This window comes from Ailuropoda melanoleuca, chromosome 14 (assembly GCF_002007445.2).
Source record: "Ailuropoda melanoleuca isolate Jingjing chromosome 14, ASM200744v2, whole genome shotgun sequence".
In the NCBI taxonomy this organism is placed as follows: Eukaryota; Metazoa; Chordata; class Mammalia; order Carnivora; family Ursidae; genus Ailuropoda; species Ailuropoda melanoleuca.
The window spans coordinates 59,776,844-59,794,783 of NC_048231.1; the positions used below are offsets into that span (position 1 = coordinate 59,776,844).

At 37.8% G+C, this 17,940-nt stretch overlaps 1 protein-coding gene across 12 annotated transcripts in view; it reads left to right on the forward strand.

Annotated features, from left to right (window-relative positions):
• Positions 1–17,940, forward strand: part of RBBP8 (RB binding protein 8, endonuclease) — a 111,236-nt gene that overhangs the window by 15,036 nt on the left and 78,260 nt on the right. For 3 of the 12 annotated variants that reach the window (XM_002912655.4, XM_034642705.1, XM_034642706.1), the window contains exons 1-2: positions 4,419–4,554; positions 7,419–7,625. In XM_002912655.4, the coding sequence (XP_002912701.1) occupies positions 7,517–7,625 (109 nt within the window). In that variant the 5' untranslated portion in view covers positions 4,419–4,554; positions 7,419–7,516. The other 9 variants (XM_034642701.1, XM_019796419.2, XM_034642699.1 and 6 more) reach the window with 9 other exon arrangements.

The following is a 17,940-nucleotide window of genomic DNA, read 5'->3' on the forward strand; positions in this document are numbered from 1 at the left end:
TTATTTGAGAGAGAGAGAAAGAGATCGCGCATGAGCAGGGGGAGGGGCAGAGGGAGAAGCAGACTCCCCCACTGAGCAGAGAACCCCATACAGCTCAATCCCAGGACCCCGCGATCATGACCTGAGCCAAAAGCAGACACACAACCAACTAAGCCAACCAGGCGCTCCTGACTTTGGTTTTAAAGGACTACTCTGACTGCTGTTGGAGAATACATTGTAAGGGGTAAACAGTGGAAGTAGAATGATAGTTGACTTAAAAAAAAAAAAAAAAGAGGCTATTGCAGAAGAGATTTGAGATGCTGGTGGCTTGGCCCAGGGTGGCTGCAGAAGAGGTGGGGAGAAGCAACCAGATTCGAGTTACATTTTTACCTGCAAAAAGGTATTGCCTAATTCACAGAGTTAAGAAAGGAAAAGGTAAGTGCAGGGAGATCACACCTGTCGACCCCATTTGTCCTGTTTAACCTGGAGGCCAGGGTATCTGCTGAGAAAATACTGTACAAAAGCTTGAGGAAAATAGTGAAGGTCTAGAAGACAGCAAAGGAAACAAAAGCAGCTGAACAAAGGCTATTTTAAGAATTAATTGATGCCCTACATGAAGTTTGAAACCACGTAAGTTCAGTGATACCAGTCTAACCTATGTGATTATCCCTCTACAACCCTCAGCTACCCAACTGTAGGAGTAAAGCATATTGTAGAATCAACAAAAGTTTTCAGTTTTAAAATGATTTGAGTTAGATGATTTTAAAATTCCAAAATTCTATAGTTTTAAGAATCCTAGTTTTCACTGCTACCACACAATTTTTCTTATTGTGGTTAAATATACAAATGTACATAATATAAAATTTACCATTTTAATTATTTCACCACACAATTTTTAAGTTGAGCACCCTAACCAGGGGCCTCCAATGAGTTATAGGTATGCTAAAATTCCAGCCCTCAAGGGACCATTGCTGACCCAGGGGTGGGGGTTGGGGGGGTGCGGAGTTCCAACTTCTGCTGCCTCTGGATGGAAGAGCCTTATCTTTTTATTACAATACATAATACAAATATTCATTTTCTAAGCATTGAAAAAGTTTGGAAAGCATTGTTCAAAGCCATAAAGTTTTCTCACATGTCTTTAAGACCTCATAAATTATTCTACCATGTGGGGCTTAAAGCTCCCATTGGGAGGCAATGTCTATGAGTATGCCCACCATTTCCACTGCTAAAGTGACCACCATAAAATCTCACATGGAGAATCTAAAGAATTTTGAATGAATTCAAAGATTTTCTCCACTTACATAAAAAATACTTATCCTGTAAGGGATGCTCAATTTATTCATTTATCCACACAGTATTGATTTTATGGCAGGTACTGAGTTAGTTTCCAGAGATAGAAAGGTGAACAACAACAACAACAACCAAAAAAAAGGTAAACAAGACGTGGTTTTAACCTCAAGAAACTTAGTCTAGTGAGGAGAGAGAATTAATTAAATAATTAAAACTAGTAAGCACAAGATGGGAAGGTACATAGTGCTATAAGAGGATCTAATAGAAAAGACTATTAAAACAAGATAAAAATATTAGTAAATAGCTAGGCAAAGGGCAGAGGTAGGTTTGGTTCATAATTCCAAGCAGAAGCAAAGGCAACGCAAAGACCTAGGAGACACTAAAAGGTCAGTGAGGCCTAGAAACACAGTAAGGGCAGTTCAAAAGGTCTATCTTCAGAGTAACAATAAGCCACTGAAAGATGTATGCAGCCATTATCGGATTTATTTTTCAGAAAGATCACAGTAGCTACAGTGTAAAGAAGTGGTCTCAAAGTGGGTAAAATTTAAGGTGGGAGCAGGAAAAAATATTAGATTTCCATTTTTTCTCATCCTTTTAAAAAATGTCTTTCTAAGTCGAGACTTAGCTCAGAAGTACTAATAAGGGCTAGCTTTTTTCAGAGCACATACTGTACATCTAAACACTGTACCAAGCAGTTTACATGCACTAACTCATTTACTCTTCATAACCCTTTATGTTTGGTACTATTATCCTCATTTCACAGATAAGAAAAAGAGACAGAGAGGTTAAGAAATCAGTCTAAGATCACTTGGTAAAGAAGTATTAGAGCAGGATTCAAACCCAGGAAGTCTGTCTTCAGAGCTTGACTTACCCATTAGACTATATACCATTTTCAACAATACATGTACACAATTCTTTTTTTAAGTAAGCTCGACGCCCAACGTGGAGCTTGAACTCATGACCTAAAGATCAAGAATCGCTTACTCTACAAACTGAGCCAGCCAGGCACCCCTATTTTTTTCTTTCACACGTATACAATTTAAATTTTAAATATATGCATGAATTGAGAATACTCCAATTTTTTTCTGAACACCAGTGAAGAGAAAGGTTTAGGTGAGTTTGTTGGGTTGGGTGGATACGGAAAATAGACTAGCAGACTAGGTAAGAGAAAGTGCTATTTTGGAATATGGTGGTGGTGAAGGAAAGAAGGGGATTAATTTGGGGTATATTTGGTAAGGAAAACTGAAAGGAGTTGGTGATAGATTGGATATGGGGATTAAAGGGGAAAAAGGTGTCAAGGCTAATTCTTTGGATTCTAATTTGTATAAATGTATTCATTGGACAGTGGAGGGCAGAGGCCAGAGCAACAGGTTAGGTCATTTTGTTCTGTTTTTCTTTGGATCACAAGGACACTGTTATTTCTACGTACTATTAAATGACAAACTGGTTACAAGTTCTTTCCATTTATAACAACTGTTGCCATTTTAAACATTTATACAAGGAATTATGCCTGTGTTGTTATTAGAAATGGCAATTTTTTAAAAAGATTTTATTAATTTATTTGACAGAGATAGAGACAGCCAGCGAGAGAGGGAACACAAGCAGGGGGAGTGGGAGAGGAAGAAGCAGGCTCCTAGCGGAGGAGCCTGATGTGGGGCTCCATCCCACAATGCCGGGATCACGCCCTGAGCCGAAGGCAGACGCTTAACGACTGCGCCACCCAGGCGCCCCAGAAATGGCAATTTTTCACCCATTTTCTTTAAAAGTATTATGAATGAAGTCTTACAAATTTTGGAAGCAAATGAGTTACTGTAATAGTGTAATGAAGATTCAGCAACCCTCTTCCCTAAAGAAACTGATATTCCTATAGATAGCATCGCTAGAATGGTACAGGAACATCCTGTTGGGTGCAATTCCAAAGCAGTAAGCTCTCACAGCCTTCCCTTAACATCGGGAGGGAGTGGAAAAATTACCTTTACAGTTTGTATTTATGATTTTCTAAATACTATTTAACTTTTAGAAGTTCATAACACTTCCTCTCAGATCTTCTAAGTATGCAGAAAAGTACGGAACTGGTTTAAAAGATACTGTGATTCTAGCCTATTCTGTTTATATTCAACTTCATTTGCAGACCTGCTAAATGCTAAACCTCTTCTTTTAGAAATCAAATAAGAAAACATACTAACGTTTTGAACGTCAGGAAGTGTTTATTTTTTTTAAAAAAATTAAATTACCTAATTTAAAGCTTGTTGTTCCAACAAATTATGCTGGTCATTCTGATTCCGTCTCATTTCAGGGTCCTCAGGTTAACTTTCCAATAACCTCAGCAAAATACACATCCTTTTGCTAACATGGCCTCACCACCCAGTGCTGCCCGGTCACATCACTAAACTGCAGGTAAAAGCTACAAGGCAGAAACTGTTAAGACTGATCCATGTCCATTTCCTCACCAGTCAGTTTTAACTTTCCATGTGGTACTGGCCACTCTCATACATGCTTTCCTGAAATGTGCTGAAGTCAGACACACCAAAGGCTTGAGGTTCCCCAGACAGGAAAGCTTGCGCTTTCTCCAGGGCATCTCAACAAAATGCTGTGGCCGCCGCCAGCTCCTGGAGCCGCTCGCGAACGCGCAGAGGCTGGCGCTCCACTCTTCAGTCACAGCCCTTGGCGTGGGGACACACGGGCTACCCCGCTCCTCCGCCGAGAGGAGTGCCGGGCACCGCCTCGCTGCGCGGCGAGAGGAGGGGCGTGACGCAGCGGGAACTCCCGCGTGACGTCCAGAGGGCTCCAAGGGGGGGCGGGTCCGGGCGCCTCCCAACCCGGCCGGCGGCCCTCGGGCCCTCCCCCACCCCTGAAAGCGCGGGCCGCCCTGAGGGGCCGGCTTTCCCGGAGGGGGTTTGGCAGATTCGTGAGGGGAAGAAAAGCGAGTGGCTGCCTCTTCACAGCCCCGGAGCCGTGTCTGCTTCTGTGCTGGGGCTTNAGGCCGGCTTTCCCGGAGGGGGTTTGGCAGACGTGAGGGGAAGAAAAGCGAGTGGCTGCCTCTTCACAGCCCCGGAGCCGTGTCTGCTTCTGTGCTGGGGCTTTCGAGAATCTCTGAGGCAATCTTGGAAGCCGTGAATAAAGAGGAATCTCCTTTTCCCAATCCGAAGCGGTGGGTCGTAGCGGCTACTTCCGGTCTGGAGCTGCCGGCCGAACATAGGCGTTTGGCGCCTGAGTTGTGGTAGCCCTGCGGCTTCTGGGACTGCCTGAGGGAGCAGGCTGGGGCCCGGCTAAACTCGGCTGGAGGTGAGTCGGAGGGAGGACGAACTTGCGCTCCCTGTCGTTCTTTGGTCTCCCGCGCGGGCTGACTCGCGTACCGGCGCCGAGCCCGCCCCGCGCATGCGCCGAGGGGCGCGGTGCGCGCTTCCCGCGCCAGTAGCGCTGCAGACTCTTGGAACGTTTGGGTGTCGGCGGCGCGCGGGAGACTGGTGGCTACCGGTCCTGGGATGGGAGCCTCTGGACCTAGTCAGCTTTGCTCGTAAGAGGACCAGCGCGAGTCCCTGTTCGTTTGTCTCCGGCACCTTTGTCACTCCAGACGTGGCTCTTGACCTGCCTCTGTGAGAATATGTGTGGTGGGTGCGACAGGAAAGAAATATTTTACTGAGGACTTTCACTGTGGTGGTTTACACTGCTGAAGGATGCACAGAAATGCATTAAATTATTACAGACCTTTGAGCCCGGGATGCATCTTGAGACACAAGTGCGCATTTCTAAGAAATGAAGGCACATCACCGTACATCGATAACGGTTCAAGCCAAAAGAGATTCTGACAAAAGTGCTGGGCGTGCAGGATAGGTTGGAGACGGTTTTGCGAGCCAGGATTTGCAAGTTTAGTGTTGTGTTGGTAAATTGTTTTTATGTGGAAAAAAGTTTTTTTTTTTTTACTACCTCTGAAGATATATTTTAAAATGCTTGTTTTACACTATTGGTTTTAAGCAATTTAATACTATGCAATTTTAAATTATCCATTAAAGTAATTAAAACTTTGTTTTTAAATTATTACTTAGTAGAAATAATTATTTTTCTTGGGCTAAAGCATTTTGTAGTTAATTAGCATCACTAGAGTCCCCTCCCCCACCTCCTTACTCCTGCCCTTGTGACATAGTGTGGGACCTAATTGTATGACCTTGGGCAAGTCACTTAATCTCTTAAACCTGTTTCTCCAACTCTGAAATGAAATTAATAAGGGTAGCTGTTCTATAGAGTTCTCAAGATTAAGTTTTTAAAAAATGACTGTAAAACAGAATGGTATCTGTTACATAATAAAACAACAAATGGTGGCTTTCGTTGACAATAGATAGGCCTAATATCTTTTAGAGTTAAGAAATAGTAGAGGGGCGCCTGGGTGGCGCAGTCCTTAAGCTTCTGCCTTAGGCTCAGACATGATCCTAGCGTTATGGGATCGAGCCCCACATCAGGCTCCTCTGCTATGAGCCTGCTTCTTCCTCTCCCACTCCGGTTGGCTGTCTCTATCTCTGTCAAATAAATAAATAAAATCTTAAAAAAAGAAAGAAATAGTAGAATTCAGGCCTCTTTGGAAGTAAAGCTGTATTAATTCATGCACCCAATCGCTCTTTTAAAAACTTTAGTACGGAAATAATAAATGTNTGGTTGGCTGTCTCTATCTCTGTCAAATAAATAAATAAAATCTTGAAAAAAGAAAGAAATAGTAGAATTCAGGCCTCTCTGGAAGTAAAGCTGTATTAATTCATGCACCCAATCGCTCTTTTAAAAACTTTAGTACGGAAATAATAAATGTACACAGAGAGACGAGAATTACGAACTCTGTGAAAGACCCATCCATTACCCACCTTCAGTAATTGTCAAAGCAGCCCTTCTTGTTTCATTTCCTTACCCAACATTTCTTGTTTGTTTTAGCTGGAGTATTTGAAAGCAAATGCAGAACAGGTGAGTTTACCTGTAAACATATCAGTATATATCTCTTTAACAGCTAAGGACTTCTTTTTTTTACATGAGCACATTATCATACCCAAGACAGTTAAAAATAATCCCTAACATTATCTAAAATCCAGTACATGTTCAGTTTTCACTGATTGTCTCAAAAAAAGCCTAAATCACCATTTTTAAAAAAGCTTAATAAAAGGGTATTTTTACAGTATTTCTGTAGTGCTTGTCAAAGTGGCCTCAGTCATAATCTCGCTCCTTTAGAAATGTAATTGCTGGGGTGCTTGGGTAACTTAGTGGGTTGAGCATAGCACTCTTGATCTCAGAGTTGTGAGTTCAAGCCCCCCGTTAGGCATGGAGCGTACTTAAAAAAAGAAATGTCATTGCTTATTTTAGCCTTATTATCAGAGAACTTGAGAAATGGTTTGTAAGGGACACTGAAATCAGTTTGGGAACGTTAGCAATGATAAGGCATTGGCTAAAGAGCCATATGTGAGATTTAGTAGACCTGTTAATTGTTCGACTTTTTTAGTAGTAGCTAGTTAATGGTTTCAGCTTAAGGACACATATTAAAATACTTACGAATCCACTTGAACTTCGTAGTATCCTGTTGCTTCCTTTGGGGGCTACACAAGTAATAATAATTTTACCTCTACTCTGAGAGGGGGACAAAATAGACTTACCCTTTTTGCCTTGTTACTAGACATTTCTGTATTCATAGGTCTTTGCTGTGCCTGTGTCTTGCTCATTTATTTCTCCTATCAGGAGAAACGTATTCAAATCTTCAGGTGTATTAATCACAATCATCTTTCTTGCTCTTTTACAAGATTTGTGCTTCTATGACTATTAAAATGTGTCTGTATATTTACATGAATACGTTTAAGTCGAGTATTTCAGAATGTTTTCCAGTTTTTTTGCACTCCATATCAACTCCAAAATTTAACAAGGAATATATTATTTTAGAATGGTGAATCAATCGGTACTGAGCATGAATGACTACAAACCTCTCAATAGCAGAATCATCTCAACTTAATTTAAGTAATTACTTCTTTCCAGGAGTACTAAGAGAAAGTTCACCTGAAAATTTAGCTTAACTAAGGCCCAAATACCTGAGAAGAGCTGGCTAGTAGGCTTGAAGGTATCCTGACTTCAAATTACATACGTATAAATGCAAAATTCATTTATGTTGCAATCTGTCATTTCAGGTATTTCTACTGTTGAAGACAACTTCATACCTATATAATGTAACAGAAAAAGGTCAGAAAACATTAGGCAAATAGAAGTGTGGAGTATATTAAGCAAGATGAACATCTCTGGAAGCAACTGTGGAAGCCCTAGTTCTGTAGATACATCTAATGACTTTAAGGAACTTTGGACAAAACTAAAGGAGTATCATGATAAAGAAGTACAAGGTAAAATCTTTTTTAAAATACTTATAGCAGTATCTATTGATACTAATAGTGATAACTTTGTGTCACTGTTCAGAGATCTCATTTTTAAAGGACCTTTATTATAATTTTTTGTGACTCAGTTTTGGTTGAGCTGTTGCTTTTTAACTATAANGCTGTTGCTTTATAACTATAAACAACTACTGTAGGATATAGTACTTGCACAATTTGTAGTTATTTTCTTACGGTAACGTGTGGTGGTGTAGTGGAAAGAGCATAGAAATTGTTGATTGAAGACCTGGATTTGAACTCTGGATTCATTTATCTATTTGCTCTATGATCTCAGCCAAGCTATATAACCTCGAAACTTAATTTTTTTCTGTAAAATTATTTGCAGGATTCTTTATAGACTTTGAAATGCTACTTAAGTTATTCTCCAAGCCTTTGGGAATCTTTACTACCAAGCACTGAGATAGAAAAGTGAATGGCAGTTTGCCTTCAGAGAGCCTGAAGTCTAATAGAGATAGAGTTATGTAAACAGATAATTACAGTATAATGAAATAAGAGCCAAAATGTTTATACGAAGTGCAATGAGTGTACAGAGGATTCAGCTGTTATGGTTGGAATGAATATATAAATATTATTTGGGATTGTATTAAAATGTACTCCATATAAAAGAATTTTCTATTAAAGGTAAACTCAGGGTTGGATATTATCTATCTAATTCTGTGACTTTAACATAATACATTTTCCCCATGCGTGGGAAATGCTTGGTATTACATTTGTTTCTTGATGCAACTATAGGTTTAATAGTACAGTGCTTTATGGCTTTCACATTATACTGGGGTGCCATTTAAACATGATCCACCTAAATCTAAAGTATAGTACGTGGGTCTGTGATGGAACTTTCCTGTGGTAAATGTAGTTTCTGGCAGAACCTCATCATAATGGACTTATCATTAATTAATGGGTTCTGAAACATGAACCCCAGAAGTATTCTTGCACGCCCCAGTGTACTCAGGAGACACTTATTCAAGGGATGCACTTACCATATGCCATAACTTGTGAATAAGAATGAATCATGTATAGTTATAGTTCTAAGAGATTTTGTAGTGTACCACGTTATCTGGGAACATACAGGAAGAACAGGGGTGCCTGTGAGATTTACTGTCAGACCAGACTTTACAATTGAATGAAGTCTAATTAGCCAAACAAAGAAGATGATGGGAGGAGGGGAGGGAATGTTTTAAGTAAAGATAACAGCATGTGCAAAGTTTGGCAGTTAACAGCTTGTTTTTCATCAAAGGAACTGTAGACTGGTTGGTATAGCTTACAGAGAGAATGAGGCAGGAGACGGGAGTTTATTGGGCAGGTAGATAGGAGATGATGCTAAAAAGGGAGATAGGCTCAGATTATGTAAAACATTACTATGCTGAAGAGATTGTTATCATGCTTTGTCTTTAGGATTTAGTCTAAAATTTTCTTTTTTTTTTTTTTTAAGATTTTATTTATTTATTTGACAGAGATAGAGACAGCTAGAGAGAGAGGGAACACAAGCAGGGGGAGTGGGATAGGAAGAAGCAGGCTCATAGCAGAGGAGCCTGATGTGGGGCTCGATCCCATAACGCCGGGATCACGCCCTGAGCCGAAGGCAGACGCTTNGAGAGATTGTTATCATGCTTTGTCTTTAGGATTTAGTCTAAAATTTTCATCTTGAGTGCCTCCTATTGCTTGGGAGTAGTGCTATGTTCAGAAAGAGGTCATGTGATGCACTTGTTAAATCTGAGTTCTGGATGGAGGCTGCCATCTAAGAGGCCATTCGAAAGCCATCTCACCACTCGAAGTTGGTGACCTTGTGCAAGTTATTTAACTTTATAGTGCATCAGATTCCTTATCTATAAAAGATACTATTAATAGCTATGCCATACTGTATTAAATAGTTTCATATATGTAAAGCATTTGGGAGGGGTTCTGGCACATAGTAAACAATGTATGTGTTTGCGATTATGTGTTAGATACTAGAATGCTAGCCTTCTAAAGCAGCACCATTATGCCTGCTGTGGTCCATCCCAGCTAGATACAATAAGATACTATAAAAAAGTTGTAACAGAGGTTTCACATTACTGATTCCTTTTATTTTCCTCTTTATGATTTTTTAAACTGCTAATTTCTAGAAAGAAACAAAAAGAATGGCGAAAGTAAACATGAGAAAACTTAAATGGTTAAGCAGTCTTAGAAAATTCTTACCTTCTTTGTCTTTTTGCCAAGGGGGAGAATGGGAATACTTACATTTAAAAAAGTGTCATGAGGGGCATCTGGGTGGCACAGCGGTTAAGCGTCTGCCTTCGGCTTAGGGCGTGATCCCGGCGTTATGGGATCGAGCCCCACATCAGGCTCCTCTGCTATGAGCCTGCTTCTTCCTCTCCCACTCCCCCTGCTTGTGTTCCCTCTCTCGCTGGCTGTCTCTATCTCTGTCAAATAAATAAATAAAATCTTTAAAAAAAAAAAAAAGTGTCATGAAATATACATACAGTTTTTCATCTTATTTTCAGGTTACAGTTCAGTGGTATTAAATACATTCATAATGTTGTGCAACCATCACCACATCCATTCCAGAGCCCTTCATCTGTAAAACTGAAACTTTTTACCTATTAAACAATAACTCCCCATTTACCTGCTTCCAGCCCCTAGCAGCCACTATTTCAGTTTCTATCTCTGTGATTTTGACTATTCTAAGTACCTGGTAAAAGTGGATTTTTCTTTTTGTGACTGGCTCATTTCACTTAGCATAATGTCAAGCTTCATCCATATTGTAGTATCAGAATTTTTTTCTTTTTTAAGACTTAATACTATTCCATTGTATATACCACATATTGTTTATCCATCCATTATTGGACATTTGAATTGCTTCTGTCTTTTGGCTATTGTGAATAATGTTGCTCTGAACATGGGTGTACAAGTAGTCTCTTCAAGACCCTGCTTTCAACTCTTTTGGGTATCTGCCTGGAAATGGGATTGCTGAATTATATGGTAATTATATTTTTAATTTTATATTACCATACTCGGGTACCTGGGTGGCTCAGTCAGTTAAGCATCTGCCTTCGGCTCAGGTCAGGATCCCAGGGTCATGGGATTGAGTCCCACATGGGGCTTCTTGCTCAGCAGGGAATCTGCTTCTCCCTCTACCCTTCCCCCCTGTTCATGATCTCTCTTTCACTCTCTCTTTCTCTCAAAAAAATAAATAAAATCTTTAAAAAACTAAAAATAAATAAATTGCCATACTCTTTTCTATAGCAGCATTTTACATTCCCACCAGCAATGCATAAGGATTACAATTTCTCCACATTCTCACTAATACTTGTTATTTTCTATTTTTCTCTTTCTTTCTTTTTTTTTTTTGATAGTAATAGCCATCCTAGTGGATGTAAGGTGATACTGTGATTTTGATTTGCATTTACCCAGTGATTAGTGATGTTNCTTTCTTTCTTTCTTTTTTTTTTTTTGATAGTAATAGCCATCCTAGTGGATGTAAGGTGATACTGTGATTTTGATTTGCATTTACCCAGTGATTAGTGATGTTGAACGTTTTTTTGTGTGCTTATTGACCATTTGTGTATCATTGGGGAAATGTCTGTCTATTCAAGTCCTTTTGACTATGTTTTAATCAGGTTTGTTTTTTGTTATTGAGTTGTAGAAGTTCTTTATATTGTCTGGATATTAATCTTTTTTTTTTTAAAGATGTATTTATTTATTTATTTATTTATTTGAGAGAGAAAAAGAGAATGCGCAAGGGGTGGGACTGAGGGAGAGGAAGAGAAAGAATCTCAAGCAGACTCCCCATTGAACGCAGAACAAGATGTGGGGCTCAATCTCAGGACCCTGAGATCATGACCTGAGCTAAAATCAAGAATTAAACACTCAACCAACTGAGTGTTTTTTTAGTAATCCCTACACCCAACCTGGGGCTCGAACTCACAACCCTGACATCAAGAGTCACATGCTCTTCTGACTGAGCCAGCCAGGCACCCCTCATTTCCTTTTCTAATTGTTGTTAGCTTACAAAAACACTACTGATTTCTGCGTATTGATTTTGTATCCTCTAACTTTGCTGAAATTCTTTATTGTGGTTTTTTTAATTCCTAGCTAAAGTAAACATTAGAAGCTCTTTAATTGTTTTTATTATGAAAGGTTGGAGTTCAAGTACCTCTACTATACATGTATCCCTTACTGCTCTATTGGGCTCATTCTTTGATAGATTATTCTGTTCGATTAAAGCCTGCTTTCAGCATATAGGAGTGCTGATGCAGTTAGGGTGTAATTTCATTTAGAAATACAGGTTTCGGGGTGCCTGGGTGGCGCAGTCGTTAAGCATCTGCCTTCGGCTCAGGGCATGATCCTGGTGTTATGGGATCGAGCCCCACATCAGGCTCCTCTGCTGTGAGCCTGCTTCTTCCTCTCCCACTCCTGCTGCCTGTGTTCCCTCTCTCGCTGGCTGTCTCTATCTCTGTCAAATAAATAAATAAATAAAATCTAAAAAAAAAAAAGAAAGAAATCCAGGTATCAATTTACTTGTTTTATCTATTGATTTTTTTTTAAACTTAAGCTTTTTCCTAAAAATGTTAAAACACAAAGTAAAAAAGTTATGCCCCCAACACAAACTGGTAGCCACTTTTATAATTTTTTTTTTAAGATTTTATTTATTTATTAGAGAGAGCACAAGGAGGAGGGAAGAGGGGGGAGAGGGAGAAGCAGACTCCCTGCTGAACAGGGAGTCCACCGAGGAGCTTGATCCCAGGACCCTGGGATCATGACCTGAGCCAAAGGCAGACACTTCACTGGCTGAGCCACCCAGGCACCCCTTTATAATCTTTTGTGTTTGTGTTCTCTTACGTTCTTTTCTAATTTAAAGTTTAAGTCTTTTGGGGAGCCTGGGTGGCACAGCGGTTAAGCGTCTGCCTTTGGCTCAGGGTGTGATCCCGGCGTTATGGAATCGGGCCCCACATCAGGCTCCTCTGCTATGAGCCTGCTTCTTCCTCTCCCACTCCCCCTGCTTGTGTTCCCTCTCTCGCTGGCTGTCTCTATCTCTGTCAAATAAATAAATAAAATCTTTAAAAAAATAAAAATAAAAAATAAAGTTTAAGTCTTTTGTTCCATTTTGTTTAGGAAATATTACATATATTACAAAAGTAAAGAAAATTGTGTAAGGAATTCCTGTATACTTATCACTCAGCTTGAATTCTCATCAGTAAATGGCCAGTCTTATTTTACCTGTATTCCTTATACTTCTCTATTCCTCTTTCAGTTATTTTGGAGTCTCTGACGTAATTCATTTATAAGTACTTTAGTATGTATTTCCAGTAAGATTTTTTTAACCAAATAAATCCGTTATAACACGAACAAAACAAATTATTAACATCTAATACCTATTATATGATAGAGTTCAAATTTCCACAATTATCTAAAATGTCTTTATAGTTAGTTGATTGTTCAAGTCTTTCTCTAAAAGACATTTCTGTTATATTTGATTACTATATATGTCAATTTTTAATATAGTTTTAGTTTGTATTTCTCTTATGAGATTAAGCATCCTTGATTATATTTAAGGGTAATTTATATTTCTTTTTTATGAACTATTACATACTTTATTGAATGTATTTTCTAGGATTGTTGTCTTTTCTCCTCAATTTCTGGGAGCTGTTTAGTTGACTAAGGCAGATTAGTTCATTTCAAATATTTGAAAAACCGCAAATTCAAATTTGTTGTTAGTGATAAAGATCTAATTTTAAAGTGAACTATGCTCATGGTCATATAGCCAAGAATAAATATGAATATTTTACATTAATTCTGCTCTCATTGGACTATACTGTTTTCCCCCAGAAAATCTAGCTTAAGACATTGGGGAGCAATTCTGAGTTTTAATACAGACTGCCATTCATTCAGTGAGTAGTAATTGGATTATATATTAGGAATGGTAGCAGTTGCTGAGGATACAACAGTCAAGAAGACACAGTGGGTTTGGGAGAGGCTTTGTATTCATTTTTTTTTTTTAGGAAAATATTTATATAATATCATTGTATAATGAAATGATAGCAAAAATAAGCCACATATTGGTAACCCTCATAGCAACGATGTAATCCTCTATAGGCACTACTTTTAAAACTGGGAAGGAATAAACAAGGCCTTTCACTTTCTGTTGAAGAGCAGCAGTATCCTCTTTTTGGTTTATCATACTGTGATAAATGTTAACCAATAAGAACAGTGTCATGTTTATTCTAGGAGTGTCACTGCTGCATATTTTAAAAGTTCTTTTTGACCCAGAAGTGAAGCTAATACAATATTTTGAAATAATTTAAATAGGACTAGACATCCTTGAGTGGCTAGATAGAGAATTGGCATTTTTGATAGAGAATTAGCATTCTGCCATCTTCAAGCATAAGGTTAAGTTCTTTATCCTTCAAATAATTACTTTCTGTTGTTTTATAACTGGTTTGAAGAAGATCATTAAGTTTTTATTAGGCAGAGTCCCTATCTTACTCATCTTTACATCCCTGTAGGTAAAAGTGCTTGGCACATAATAAAAAATTAATAAGTGGTATCTGAATAAATTGTGTAGTTTATAGCTTAGTCAATGGAATATTTTCTTGAACATCAGTATTTTAAATCCCATAATATATGAAAATATCAAAATTTTATATCTGTTTAAAATCCTGAAATACTTTACTATCCATTTACTTCAAAATTTCTGTTTTTAGATAATACACAGAAAGTTGGGAGAGGAAAAATAAATCATCATTCTACAAGAACATCTGTACTTTTTTTGTTCATTCTTTCATAGTTTTAAAAGAAATGTGTGTAGCTTGTTGTATTGTTGTGATCAGTGTACATAGTGTTTTATGCCTGGCGTATTTTTGTTATTTCGTTAAACTGTGCTTGTTCTTCCATGTTGTACATATCATCATTTTAGAATTTTTGTATACACCTATATAAAATTGGGCCAGTTTTATTTTTAGGCTTTTAATTTAACCAGAGATAAAATATTTGGCAGATTTCTTCTTCATGTTCCTCAGTGTTTCAGGGTCTTCAGGAGACCCCTATTTTATGATGAGGAAGAGCCAAGAAGATAAATAATACACTTTTTAATCAGAAACAACATGCCATATTCATCAGATTATAGAACATACAAAACTCACAAATATTACATGGCGGATGATTCTTTTAAATTGTGTACTCATAGCTGTGCTCTAATACTCATCACACTCCCAGGGAAATGCGTTAGTTTGTATACACTGAAAATGTTAAGAGAGGAATACAGCAGTTTTTAGTATATTTAGCTAACATCCATGTGCTTTATGAATGGTAGGTATTAGATGTATATGTGAACTGATGAGAAAAGGTAATTTCTGGCATATTATAATACTAGATTGATCAGGGTACTTTTTCCAATTTCAAAATTATTTATGGATTCTTAAAGGTATCAAATGAATGAGCACTATTTAAAAAAAACTAATATGTTATTTTAAAACGTTTGGATTCAGACAAGGCAAATTTGCTGGAAGCAGACTTTTTAAAGCATAGTTCTTTGTCAATGTATTCCACATAGTTCCATATAAAATTAGATCTTCCAACTGTGATAACATCAAAGACATGCCTGAAGGGTACTTAATTTTTTTTTAAGTAGGGGATCCACTTGGAGAAACCAGTATAAGAGGCTATTTGAAAGACATCAAACATGGACTTGTCTGGACTTTGCAGGTTTTGAAGTATATATAGGAATCAAAATTGAGTCATTACTTTTAAACCTTTGTGTCAGTTTTAAAAAAGAGGGAGAGAAAAGAAATGTTTTGAATGGTGGGACTTGAAATATATAATTTTTACTTGGATATCCAAGGAAGTCTACCCACCCATAGGAACTTACATGCATCTGAATACCCCCACTGTATCTTGAGATTTTTTTTTTCCTTTTTGACCAAAACATGATAAAATGATAGCTAAAACATGCCATATACTAGTTTGTACACTGATCACAAGAATTATATTAAGCTACATGCATTTCTTTTAACACTGAGCGTGAATATAAGTAAGTCAACTTCTGTTGAACAGCAATATGCAAATGAGACCATTTTTGTTGGAAAATTCTGGAGACATTTGTGACTGAGTTTTTATATCTTTTATCTTTAAGCTAATTGTATCCTTTCATGATTGTTCACTTTAGCGTCTTATGTTCCTTTTGTGACAAATGCTGCTAGTATCGGCATCGAAAACAAATTGTTACTGATAATTTGTTGGAGCATGTTTTCTGTTTTAATAGAAATTTCAGAATTCTTTAAAAATTTCAAAAGTTTGAATAAAGTATCTGTTTGAGTACAATATCTTTTTTTTCCTTTTTAAATCTCTTTCAGTATCATGTTTATTACTTAAGCACAGGCAATAAAATAGAATTTAGAATGTTTATTTTTCAGAATGCCACCATTTTATTTTTTTAATTTTTATTAATTTTTTAAAGATTTTTATTTTTAAATAATCTCTATGCCCAACATGGAACTTGAACTCACAACCCTGAGATCAAGAGTTGCATACTATTCTAACTGAGCCAGCCAGGCACCTCAGAATGCCACCATTTTAATAAATGGTCTTTTATTCATGCCAGGTTCTACCATCAGCATCTCATCTAATGTTTTGGTAAATATGGTAATCAGTTTCTAAGAAAGCGAGGCTGATTTTTCAGGACAAAATTAGAACTCCTTTGAAGAAATAGGAAACTATAGGGATGCCTGACCGGCTCAGTCAGAGGAGCATGCAACTCTTAATCTCAGGGTCATGAGTTTGAACCCCACATTGGTTGTAGAGATTACTAAAAAAAAAAAAAAAAATTAATTAATTAAAGAAAAAGAAGTAGGAAACTCTAGAGGTTCCAGTACAACAGGATAAATGCTTCTTGATTCAGTTTTGGACTATTTCGTGTATTTCCTCAGATGTTTCATGAAAAATTCCTAAGATAACATTCATATTAAGACTATATAAGTTAACAATGAAAGGAATTGTATGTAATTTTGGTCCATAACATTGGTGTCATACTCATTGTTAAGAATATTACCAGCAACTCTCACATCTATTATTTTTTCCATTTGTATTAACATCTGTAAGTTCAGCTGAGTCCACAAAAAGTAATTTATCCATTTTTTAAAAGGTTTTATTTATTTGAGAGAGCATGAGCAGGGGGAGGGGCAGAGGGAGAGGGAGAAGCAGGCTCCCTTCTGAGCAGGTAGCCCAACATGGGGCTCCATCCCAGGACCCGGGGATCATGACCTGACCTGAAGGCAGACACTTAACCGACTGAGCCACCCAGGCGCCCTGTAATTTATCCATTTTGAGACAATTAAATCTTAAGAGCAAACCAAGCATCTTACAAAGTCAGGAGTTACTTCAGTCTTGAAATAATTTATTAGGCCCTTGCAGAAATACTAGTGGTAATATTTTGGTAGAAATTAAATTACTTGAGGGATGCCTGGGTGACACATTCAGTTGAGTGTCTGCCTTTGGCTCAGGTCATGATCCTAGGGTCCTGGAATCAAGTCCCACCTCAGGCACCTTGCTCCGCGGGGAGACTGCTTCTTCCTCTGCCTGCTGCTCCCCCTGCTTGTGGTCTCTCTCTCCAAATATATAAATAAAATCTTTAAAATAAAAAAAAAGAAATTAAATTACTTGAGCTATATACATAAAGCCACTATTTGTCAAGAAAGGTGTTATTAAGCTTATTCAAAACCATAAGTAACTGGTTTTAAAGTGACAGTATGTACATTATATATGGGTTGTTCTGGGTAGAGAACTAAAATAAGTAAAAAAATTAACATAACAGTGATTTTTATTTTGTTTATAATGAATTCTTGCCTCATTTCTTAATTCTTATTTAAATTCGTTTCATGTATTGTAACTACACATATGTGCCCTTAATTGTTTCTTTCCTCCAATGTTCGTATGTTAGCCAGTGTAGGGTTAATTTGTAGTACAGCGCTTAGTCTTGTGAATGCTGTTTCCTCAATAGGTATCTCAGGTTGCCAGTGTTACAATCCCAAATACTTTGCTGAACAGACTACCTGTTGATACAGGAGCTGCATTGTTGTATAGCCTCATTCCTTCCGATGGGTGTGGAGCAGGATTAAAGCACACTTTATAGGGGTTCTAATTGTAGATGCCTAATTGACTTGATGAATAGCAAATGCTAAAATTTAAACACACACACATACGCATGCACACATAAACCTGTTTCAGGGCTGATCTGCGTGACAGAACAGATGCCTCACAGGTGTTGAATGCTTACAAGATAAAAGAGTACTCTTTC